Source organism: Propithecus coquereli, unplaced genomic scaffold (genome assembly GCF_000956105.1).
Source record: "Propithecus coquereli isolate 6110/MARCELLA unplaced genomic scaffold, Pcoq_1.0 Scaffold43, whole genome shotgun sequence".
NCBI lineage: Eukaryota > Metazoa > Chordata > Mammalia > Primates > Indriidae > Propithecus > Propithecus coquereli.
In genome coordinates, this window is record NW_012150063.1 from 7,684,898 (window position 1) to 7,696,759 (window position 11,862).

Sequence of the window (11,862 nt, forward strand, 5' to 3'; positions counted from 1 at the left end):
CTCTCTGCTGGAATCGCCTCAAAAATAGCAGTGGCGGCAGGGGAGTTCCCACAGGGAGTGCCCCAAACTGTCCCCAAGATGGGGTCAGTTGGGATTCCAAAGAAAGAAGCACTAATACCAGCATGATCGATCCAAAGCATTTATTTGGAGAACTTACAGAGTGCTGCAGCAATGTTTGTGATGGACAGCTAGAGGAAGGAAAGTACTATACCCAGGTATGTCTGCAGCAAGGGAGGTCAAGGTATGGAGTTTATATGAGGCTTTAAGGAATTTGGCTCAGGACTGGGGATCATTTCTTTTAGTGTTTTGGGCAATAACCTAGTTACCTTTTTTTTTTGAAACAGGGTCTTGCTCTTGTCTGGCTAGAGTGCAGTGGTGTCATCATAGCTCACTGCATCCTCAAACTCCAGGGCTCAAGTGATCCTCCTGCCTCAGCCTCTTGAGTAACTAGGACTACCAGGCACACACCACCACACCCAGCTAATTTTTCTTTTTTTTGAGACAGAGTCTCACTGTTGCCTGGGCTAGAGTGCCGTGGCGTCATCATAGCTCACAGCAACCTCAAACTCCTGGGCTCAAGCGATCCTCCTGCCTCAGCCTCCCGAGTAGCTGGGACTACAGGCACGCGCCACCATGCCCGGCTAATTTTTTCTGTATATTTTTAGTTGTCCAGCTAATTTCTTTCTATTTTTAGTAGAGACGGGGTCTCACTCTTGCTCAGGCTGGTCTCGAACTCCTGAGCTCAAACGATCCGCCCTTCTTGGCCTCCCAGAGTGCTAGGATTACAGGCGTGAGCCATCGTGCCCAGCTAAAAACCTAGATACCTTTATCGTGACTGGGAATGTTCAAGGTCCCAGTTTGGGTTCTTGCCTGCTGGGAAAAACCTGCAGCTGGCTAGGTCCCAGAGTGGTCAAGGCACTGTGATTTTTAGTGAGGACACAGAAAGAAAGCTGGGAGAGGGAGGCTGGGGGATCCTACATTTGCCCACTGTTAGCAAGAATGCAAAATAGTACAGCCGCTGTGGTAAATATTATGAAGGTTCCTTAAAAGATGAAAATAGAACTACCATATGCTTTAGCAATCCTACTTCTCGGCATTATCCAAAAGAACTGATAGCAGGATCTCAAAGAGATATTAGCACTCCTATATTCGCTGCAGCATCATTTACGATAGCCAAGTTGTAGAAACAACCTAAATGTCCAGCAACAATGAATAAGGAAAATGTGGTAGATAAACACAATGTAACACTATTCAGCCTTTAAAAAAGGAAATTTTGCAATAGGTGATGACACAGATAAACCTTGAAGACATTATCCTAAGTGAAATAAGCTAGTCACAGAAAGACCAATACTGCATGATTCCACTTGTATGAAGTGTCTAACATAGTCAAATTCATAGAATAAAAGAGAGGAATAGTAACTACCAGAGACTGAGGTGAGGGGGAAATGAGGAGTTCCTAATCAATGGGCATAAAGTTTCAGTCAAGCAAGATGAATAAGCTCTAGAGAGTTGCTGTACAGCACTGTACCTATAATTAACAATGATGCATTGTACACTTAAAATTTTGTTAAGAGGGTAGATCTCCTACTAAGCGTTCTTACCACAATAATAAAAAAGAAGTTCAGTGGGGATAAATTTTTTTCTTCTAAAATAATTACACAAGCATGAACTAGAAAAAACAAAAAGGTGACAAAACTCAGGCACAAGATTGGAAATTGACATTACCAAGATCTGGACAGTTTTGCTGTAGTTACTAAAATGAGAAAACTCTGAATTGAATTACATTATTTAAAACTAATTATAAGATAATGAAAATAAATTTCAAAAATGCAGAAGTGAGTGATGGTTTTATTGGAAAACTTACAATACAGAGGTAGTGTATGAAGTGATTTCAAACAACAGATTTAGTTGCTTTCCTTACAACTAAAAGCTTCATGTACTTTAATGCAGAACATCTACATGTGGAGCTTTAGTCTCAGGCCTGGAGCAGCTGTGAAATGAAAGTTACCACTCCATTCCAGTCCTTGGATATCAGTATATTCCCCTTCTCCTTCCACCCTGTGATAGTAAAAAATAAGTTTGTTCATTAACCATGACCAAGAATTTACAGTCCAGATATAACATGGTCAAGCATATCATATACTATTTCCGAAGCATTTTATCTTTCCATTTTCAAGCTCTGATTTAAAACCGAGCATCTTGCTTTCATATTCTACAACGAAAAGACTATGCCAAACAAACATTGTCATTTTACAAGTTTTGGTGTCCAAGACATTAGGATCACATAAGCTAAGTTCACGTAAAACGAAAACAATCAGTTAAGAAATGAGAAGTTTATATTGGTTATCTGGCTTAATTAGTTCATTCATCTATTCAACAAATATTTCTTGACCTCAGCTATGTTTGAGGTTCTGTGCTCTGTGCTGGTGTTTTCTTGGACTCTTGGGAGTGGTAAAAATGCACTTCACATAAACAAATAGAACTTTATCCCATAGGTTAGATTTTTCTCCCTTTATTAACATCAACGGAAAAAGTCTATGTATTATTGTCACAGACTTGGAATCAAAATAGGTGAACAGGGCCAGGTGAGCTCAGTGGCTAACACCTGTAATGCCAGCACTTTGGGAGGCTGCGGTGGGAGGATGGCTTGAGGCCAGAAGTTTGAGGCCAGCCTGGGCAACATAGCAAGATCCTATTGCTAAAAATATATATATATGTTTTTTTAATTAGCCAGGAGTGATGGTGTGTGCCTGTAGTCCCAGCTACTAAGGAGGCTGAGGCAGGAGGATCACTTGAGCCCAGAAATTCAAGGCTTCAGTGAACTATGATTGGGTTGCTACACTCAAGCTTGGGTGATAGAGCGAGATTGTGTCTCTAAAAAAAAAAAAAAAACAGAGGTGAATACTTTTATGTCCTCCTCAAAATGTATTCACATCGACTAAAACAATTAGGTTGCATGTTCAATTCTGGAAGTAATCAAGGGGTATTTATAAATGTACTTGAACTTCTAGATGGTATGTCATGGTATTCGGCATGAAGATTAAGCTTATAAAGCTGTACTCATGTTTTATTTCACTTTTATTTTTCCTACAAGCATATGCTCAGAAAGGACAATAGTAGGTACATTTCTACAACTTGAAAATTAACTAATTTTGCTTACATTTAAAAATTAACCTAGTAAAAATGTACACACATGTCAGGTCAAGATGAAATAAACAATTATGATATTACCCCCACAGGCTGCTTTTTAAAAAGATATTTCAAATGAAAGTAATTTTTGACCTAAATTTTCTCAATGACTGCAGAAAGCTTTCCATTTCCAAGCTGACTGTAAATAGTTTTATGGGAATAGAGACGTAAAGGGGATAAATGCAAAGACTAATGAATTATCACAAAGAATGATATTTGCTTTTGGAGGCTTATGATAGTCTTAGCCTCTTTTTTAACACTTTCCCCTCCCAAAAAATAACCCAACAATTTTTAGAAACTAAATATATTACAAAAGAATATTTAACATTAACTATAGTATTTAAGCAAACATACCAGAAAAAAATCTTTTAGAACTACAGTGATTTTTTATTTCAAGCTTACCTATTTTCATTGAAATTTCCAGTATACTTTGCCCCAGTTGGGAATGTATAAGTCCCTAATCCATGAAACATATTATCCTTAAATTGTCCTTCATATACTGCTCCTGAAAAATGTTCAAGTCTTCCAAAACCATTCATCTGTTTTCAATAAAGGAAATGACCTCAGAAACTAATTTTCAGTTTCCCCACAACCTTTCAAAAATGTACACATATAAGTCTATCAAACACTTAGTTATTATTTAATCAACTTTGTATCACCCTTTATTTCTATAGTAACAAGACAACATTTTTATCATTGTCCTTCATCTGTATCAATCTGTGAAGCCACTAAATCAAATGTTCCTGATCTGAGACATTTCAACATCTGGGGGGCGGTCCATGATGATATTAACAAGGGTCCTCAAGATAATTTGTCTGAAAGGGCAACCAGTTTAGTTAGCTTAGGAAACAGTACAAAGTCATTGTTAAGAACTCAAGTTGGATTCAAGCAGAACTGGGTATACGTTCTTGTTTCATCACCTACTAGCTGGGCGACAAATCTGAACCTGATTTCCCTTACTTGTAAAATAGGAGTATTAATCGTAGTTACCTCATGGGTTATTATGAGGACTGAATGAGAAAATTATGTAATAGGTATAGCTTTACTGAATCAATGGGAGATGAGAAAGATGATAATGATGATTAGTTCTCTGCAATGACTTTAAGATTACCCATATGTTAATATATGTTAAATATGATCATTTATTATTTTTAGTATATAGTCTACTCATTATATGTGTTTTTGATTAATGGTGAAATACCCAGAATCATTTACCCATAGGGTTATTTATTCACTGTCAGTATTAAAAACAACAATAATACCTTGTCATCTCTCCAGTTTCCTGTGTAGACAATCCCATTAGGAGTGGTATGAATACCCATTCCATTTCTCTCATAGATTCCAGAAGATGTTCTTGTACAGTCACCATCTAAATAAGGGAGAAATACTGAAGACTGTAAGTGGGAACTCTGTTTTACTAAGTAATACAGTATTTATGTCTGGGCCTAATCACAACCACATCCCTATGGTCCTCTTTGGTTCCCTAAAACTGAAACCAGTGAAACCAGAAATGAGGAGATCCATGGACCTAGACCATCTTGTAACCATTGAGACATAAGGGCGAGGCAGGTTGACAGATCCCATAGGTTTCCAAAGCATACTGTCCACACTTAACATTGGTGTTTTGATTTAAAAATCTGTTCATCTATTAGGATTTCTATGTTATTTTATTTAATGGAGTTAATATCCCAGTATTAGTTTTACGGTCTCACTTTTTCATTTTTAAGCTATTTAGCTTTTAGTATAAAAAAGTATTTGAAATGTATGCTTACCATACTTGTCTCCATTTGGAAATATAAAGTTTACCTTATACACTTCTGAAGCTGTTTTAAAAGATTTAAGAAAAGTCGTATAAGTTTACATATTTTTATGTCATAAAACCTATAACCAATGTGCTTTAAATTCTATCCAAATAGACTCACTTCATGATCATAATCATGATCACGGCATATCATGATTATTTGGCATTTCCATTGTCTAGTGTACAGTCCTGGGGAAATAAATAATTTTGCCTAGATGATCTATTTTTATTTATTTATAATAACAGCATTATTAATATATATTAAGGACAAAATTTATGCAATTCAATGTTTTTAGTATATTCAAAGAGTTGTACAACTATTACTAATGTAATTTTGGAATATTTTAATCACCCCCAAAAGAAACACTGTACCCATTAGCAGTTACCAATCCCCTCAACTACCCCTCACCCACAACTCCAGGCCCCTGGCAACTACTAATCTACTTTGTGTCTCAATGGATTTGCCTGTTCTGGACATTGCTTACAAATAAAATCATACCATATGTGGTCCTTTGTGACTGGCTTCTTTCACTTAACATAATGTTTTCAAGGTTCACCCATGTTGTATCACGTATCAGTACTTCATTCCTTTTTATAGCCAAATATATTATATAAATATATTATACAGAAATAGTACATTTTGTTTATTCATTTATCAGCTGATGGACATTTAAGTTGTTTCCAGTTTGAAGCCATGATGAATAATGCTGTTATAAACATTGATATACAGCCAGGTGTGGTGGCTCATGCCTGTAATCCTACTACTTTGGGAGGCTGAGGCGGGAAGAATGCTTGAAGTCAAGAGTCAAGAGACCAGACTGAGCAAGAGCAAGACCCCATTTTCACAAAAAATAGAAAAATTGTCCAGGTGTGGTGGAATGCACCTGTAGTCCCAGCTACTTGGGAGGCTGAGGCAGGAGGATCACTTCAACCCAGGAGTTTGTGGTTGCTGTGAGCTATGATGACGCCACTGCACTCTAGCCCGGGTGACAGAGTGATACCCTGTCTCAAAAAAAAAAAGTTTTAAAATAGAATCTGTAACTAAAATTCAGGTGATATCAATATGAAAGTGGTGTGAGGGGTAGAGAGCAATCTTGCCAGAATTCTGATCTTGTTTAGGGGTTAAATATAGACACTAACACTAAATCTGAAAAATATATATAAATTTAGGTATGTTTCTTCATTTTTTCTATAATTTCTAAGATTTGGTTGTGGAAAAAGGGTGAAGTGTGGAGGTATAGAGAAACTGCCACGTATGCTCATGTATTAATTATATACATACGTGCAAGATTTGAAGTTCCAAGGGGATAGAGACCCAGAGTGCTTTCTAATTGTTTAATGATATTAATACTAACCAGATTACAAAATTTACTTCTAGTTCCCCACAGGCCCCATGCTGTACTGTCTCCCTGGAACACTCTTCTCTTCTTTGCCTAGTTACCTGCTATTCATCCTTAGGAATTGGCAAAATAGAGTGTAGTACTTAAGGGTTCATGCTCTGCCATCAAATCACCTAAGTTTGAATCCAGACCCCACCATTTTCTTTGGCCTTGGACAAATTACTTAATTATCTATGCTTTAGTTTCCTCATCCTTAGATGAGGCAAATTAAGTAAATGAGCTAATCTATGTAAAATACTTAAGCCAGTGTCTAAACTCTGTAAATATTAGCTATTGTTTTCTTGTAGCCTCAGCTCAGGTATTTGCTCTTCAGCAAAGCCTTTCTTCTTATTTTTCTTCACCCCCGGACTCCTTTAGGGGCTCCCACAGCACTCTGCACCTATTCCTAATATAGTACTTAGAGCTCCATTATAATAAAACGATGCTTTTGTATGGGGATACCCTATCACAGCCGGCTCTTCCAGGACATGGTTGGCAGATTAGTCGAATCTCTTTTCTTATCCTACTACTATCCAACTCAGTGTTTAGTGCTAATAGGAACTGAATGACTAGTGAATGAAGGGTACTTGAGAAGCAATCGCTAAATGTCTATTAAGCAGGTCACTGAAAGTAATCATACAAGAAACTGAACTGTTTTCAATTGCCTTTAGAAAGTTCTACATTCGAAACTTGGGAATATTAGAGCTAGAGAGAATCTGGCACCATAGCGGAAAATGAAGCCCGGAGAGGTTGGCACGTGCCTAAGGTGTCACAACAGCGAATTAACGATAGAATCAGAGCTAGAATTCAGGTCTCCTGATTCCTAGACCGGGGGCTTTCCGCGACCCCACCCAGCCTCCCGGTGTAGACGGTCAGGAAATATGTCACACTCGTACAGGCATTACTAGGGGTCAAATTCTGACTCAACGCGAGATCTACTCAAAGATGCCCTTCCCCGCGGGCGTCGCTGGGAGGAGGAGGACTCACTTGACTGAGAGGTGTTAGAGACATTTTCTTGACTCTGCGATTCCTCCTGGGCAGCCAGCTCTGCGGCCTGGAGAGAACCAGACGCTAGTGCTGCGCCAAGCGCGACTCGGTTGCTGGGGAGACCAGGCGCCTCTCACCCGGAAGCGAACATACGAGAGGCCGAGGCTGAGCCAATCAGAGGGCGCCTGGGCTGTGCAGCTGCAGCTGGGCCACCGCGGAGCCGCTCCAAGTGAGATCGGTGAGGGTGGCTGAGCTCAGTCGGGACCTCTGACCCTTGGGCATCGCCTCCCGACATCCGCCCCGGGAACCGACGCTACAAGCCAGGTATGGCCTCCACTTCCGCAGACAAGTGATGTGTGTCTGTGTTGCATGGTCTGCGCGTAGACCTGGTTGTCAGTGTGCGGACCGTCTGCCACCTCCCTGCTCTGGGAGTGGTCAGGATCTGAGGAGCATCACGGCCCAGTGTGTCCTAGCCTGTCTGCCTGGGACCGGTGAATCTGGACCAGCAGGATCCCAGGCCCTGGGACCGAGTCAGGCAGAGCTCTGCTGCTGAGGTTGTCCAAACTCAAGCTGGAGGCGGGGAAGCGGAATTCAGACTCCAAGCTGGGTAAGGGGTTGGATTGAAGGAGCTCAGGCTCCGTTTCCTGTCTGTCTCCATCTTGAACTGAGTAGCTATTTGGGGAGAGGGTTGGGAACGTTGCGTGTTAGTATAAAGGTATGAGGTCTGGATATCTGGATGGAGCTGGATATATTAGGGTCAGTCAGAGATTTGCCTGGGAGGAGAGTGCGTAGTCAGTTTTTAGTGCCTTGGGTATGAAACAAAGGATACTTTTAGAGCCATATTTAGGTCCCTAATATACACGGTGAAGAAAGATAGTTGGAATCTTCCCAGGCTAGATGGACTAGAATAGTGGAATCTAACCATATATGTTATACAGCCTAATTCCTGTTCCTGGAAAATGTGTAAGGAGAATGATACTGGATACCACTCCAGCCAGCAAGTCTTCGTTTAAAATGTTGAGTGTATGTCTCAGACCAAGTTGCAAAGGTAACGTTTTCTGGGTTGGTGTGAGACAAGTTGTTTTAAATCAGAGTACAGTATCTTCTTGATTTTTACCTAATGTCTCTCAGTACACAAAAATTTACCTGGGCTAGGTGGTTTTTGAGATGACGTTCCGATCTGTCTGATTTGTTTATCCTTCCCCTTTTTTTTAAATTTTAGAAATAATGTGTAATTATTGATGCACAACCTTACAGAATTCAGTTTTTCCCATTGTTTTGTTCACCCGTTAAGCTCTTAATGACCCCACACTTTTGTGAGTACAGCTGACCCTTGAGCTACACGGGTCTGAACAGCTGGGATCCACTTACAGACAGATTTCTTCCAACAAACTTGAATCAAAAATACTGTACAAAATGCAGTATTTGTAGAATGTGAAACCCACATGCAGAAGGCCGACTTTTTCTATATGCTGGTTCCCCCAGGGGCAACTGCGGACTTGAGTATGCCCGGAGTTTGGTATGTGTGTGTGTGGGGGGGGGGGTTCTACTAATCCCCCGTGTATACCCAAGTATGACTGTATTTCGTGGCTCATTCTCTCGATGTGTTCAAGTGTCCTCTTGTACATGATCTCAAAGAGATATTACCACTCAATCTAAAATAACAGCCTCGGTTTTTGTTTTTTTTTTGTGATAGCACTTAACTGATAATATATATTTATTTGTTTATTATCTGTCTTACCTGCTAGAAGGTAAGCTTCATGAGGCAGAAATTTTGTCTTCTTTGCTGTTATATACCCAGGATCTAGCACATAATAAGTGCTCAGTAAATATTTGTGAAATGAATAAATAGATGAATGACTCTCCATTCTCACATAAGTCATTTATTCAACCCTCAGCCATTCATTCCACGAATACATATTGCATTCCTACTATATGCCAGACACTATGTTAGAGAGACAGTGGTAATCAAAATAGATATAGACCTTACCTTCAAAGAGCTTTCTGGGAGTAGGCGTGGGGGAGACAAACATAAAATAAACACTCAATACATATGTTTAATCATGAAGGATTTGAAGAAAGGAATACCAAGGGACCTAGTTTAATTTTGATGTATTTGAGAATTTCCAAAATTTTTCCAGCTTTTGATTTCTAATTTTATTCTATTTTGGTTGGAAAACATACTTTGTATTATTTCTTTCTATCTTTTTAAATTTATTGAGGTTTGTTTTATAGCCTAACGTATGGTCTGTCCTGGAAAATGTTTCATGTGTACTTGAGAAGAATGTATATTTTGTTGTTGGGTGGAGTGTTCCACAGACATCTATTAGGTCTAGTTCGTTTATAGTGTTGTTCAAATCTTCTATTTCCTTGTTGATCCTCTGTCTAGTTGTTCCACCGTTACTGAAAGTGGGGTATAGAAATCTCCTACTATTATTATTGAATTGTCTATTTCTCCCTTCATTTCTATCAGTTGTTGCTTCATGTATTTTGGTGCTCTATTATTAGGTGCATATATGTTTATAATTGTTATATCTTCCTGATGGATTACCCATGTTATCATTATGAAATATCCCTTTTTCTCTCTAGTAACATTTTTTGCTTTAAAGTATGTATTGTCTGATGTTTGTTACATAGCCACTCCACCTTCCTTGTGGTTGCTGTTTGCATGATTCTTCTTTTCATTCTTTTATTTTCATTTATTGTATCTTTGAATTTAAAGTGTCTTTCCTATAGAGAGCATATAGTTGGATCATGTTTTTTAATCTAGTATGATAATCTTTGTCTTTTGATTGGATTGCTTAATTCACTCACATTTATTTTTACTATTGATATAGTGGGAATTACATCTATCATTCCATTTTATTTTTTGATGTTTAAATATATCATGTCTATTTGTTCTTCTGTTCCTACTTTACTGATTTCTTTTGCATTTAGTCATTAAGTGAGTATTTTCTAATGTAGTATTTGTGTGATTGCTCTGGGGTTTATCATGTACACATTAATTTATCAGAATCAGCTTCGGATTTATACTAGCTTAATTCCAGTGATATTGCTGTGGTTTGACTGTGTCCTCCTTTTGGGGAACATGTATTAGAGACTTAATCCCCAATGCAACAATTTTGGGAGGGGGGGGCCTAATAAGAGGTGATTGGGTCATGGGGGCAGATCCTTCATAAATGGATTAAAGTTGTTATCGTAAGAGCAGGTTAGTTATCAAGAGAGTGGATTGTTACAAAGGGAGTCTGGCCCCTGGTGCCTCTCTCTGTATTGCTCTCACTTCTGCCTTCCACCATGGGATGACCCTTGCCAGATGCCAGCATGGCGCTTGGACTTCGCAGCCTCCAATACTGTGAACAAAATAAACTAATATTGTTTGTAAATTACTCAGTCTGTGGCATTCTGATATAGCCCAAAATGAACTAAGACAGATGTATAGAAGCATTACTCCTATATAGCTCTATTCCTTTCCCCACCTTTTGTGCTATTATTGTTAATATATATTACATCTATTGATGTTAACACCCCCAAAATACATTGTTATAATTATTACTTTACCTATGTCATTTTCTTAGCCCAGTACTATTATATTCCCAACAATGTGCTTTGTGCTGTTATTGGCAAATATATTACACATATATAGCATTCCATAGGTTATAAGCCCAACAGTATGTCATATACATGTTATTTTACACAATTGGTTTTTTTTCCTGGTTTAATCAAGAAGCTTTTATGATATTTAGTTTTAAACAGTATGTAAATACAGTAATCTCTGAAGGATTTGGCAAAGAATTTTTTTTTCCATTTCCAGTCTTTTAAAGTAGACACAGATTTACTTAAAATAAAGCTGATTTTAACAGTACACAAATGCTGGACACAAATGATAGGATTAAATTTGGCAACCTAGGGTGATAAAGGGTACAAGACTAAAAGTAGGTACCCTTCAACAGAAAACTGATCTCCCAAGGTGATCACCTAACAGTCAGAGGCTGACATCCTTATACTACAAAAGCAAGAACAGAATAGTGCATGAACTTCCCAGTGGAGTCTGTAGCTCTACCTTGGTTTCTATTAATTACTTTAAGAACACTTAGCGTAGTTATGTATGGTCTTTAGTAGACAACCTGCATCCATTTAAACACAATATTTTCTTTAGTAGTTTGAATATAAGACCACAATATTTATTTTAGACAAACCCCTTAAAGTAGTAATTTTAATATCAATGTTATCCATTTTTTGAAATAGGAAGTGTTTTAACTGAATTAAAGTTATAGGTGATTTTTAAAATACTACATACATCGTGACTAGTATATTAAAATTATATTTAGATATTATTTATGTCTAATATCCAAAGAAAATTCACTACTGAATTGTTACAGTAGCTATTAATCAGTTGGACGTGCTTATTAATTGATCCCATAGGTTTAATTATAGGTCCTCATGATTTTAATGTCTATTCTTTCATTTTACTAAAAGGAACGCAGCATTTACAGAACAAATAAACAC

The 11,862-nt window shown here is 38.2% G+C and overlaps 2 protein-coding genes across 2 annotated transcripts in view; one reads left to right on the top strand and one right to left on the bottom strand.

The window, feature by feature from the left end:
* Positions 1 to 1,784: 1,784 nt before the first annotated feature.
* On the bottom strand, positions 1,785 to 7,504 carry MORN2 (MORN repeat containing 2). The gene is made up of 5 exons (XM_012653806.1): positions 7,357 to 7,504; positions 4,962 to 5,012; positions 4,452 to 4,558; positions 3,592 to 3,728; positions 1,785 to 2,058 (listed from the first exon to the last, which is right to left on the bottom strand). Exons 3-5 carry the CDS (start codon positions 4,509 to 4,511, stop codon positions 1,956 to 1,958), a joined length of 300 nt encoding a protein of 99 aa, XP_012509260.1. The 5' UTR covers positions 4,512 to 4,558; positions 4,962 to 5,012; positions 7,357 to 7,504; the 3' UTR covers positions 1,785 to 1,955.
* A 442-nt stretch (positions 7,505 to 7,946) lies between these two features.
* DHX57 (DEAH (Asp-Glu-Ala-Asp/His) box polypeptide 57) overlaps positions 7,947 to 11,862 on the top strand; it is a 60,142-nt gene continuing 56,226 nt past the window's right edge. Inside the window, exon 1 of the mRNA XM_012653807.1 lies at positions 7,947 to 7,963. The gene's annotated coding sequence lies outside the window, so the exon portion shown is untranslated. The remainder of the gene's footprint in view (positions 7,964 to 11,862) is intronic.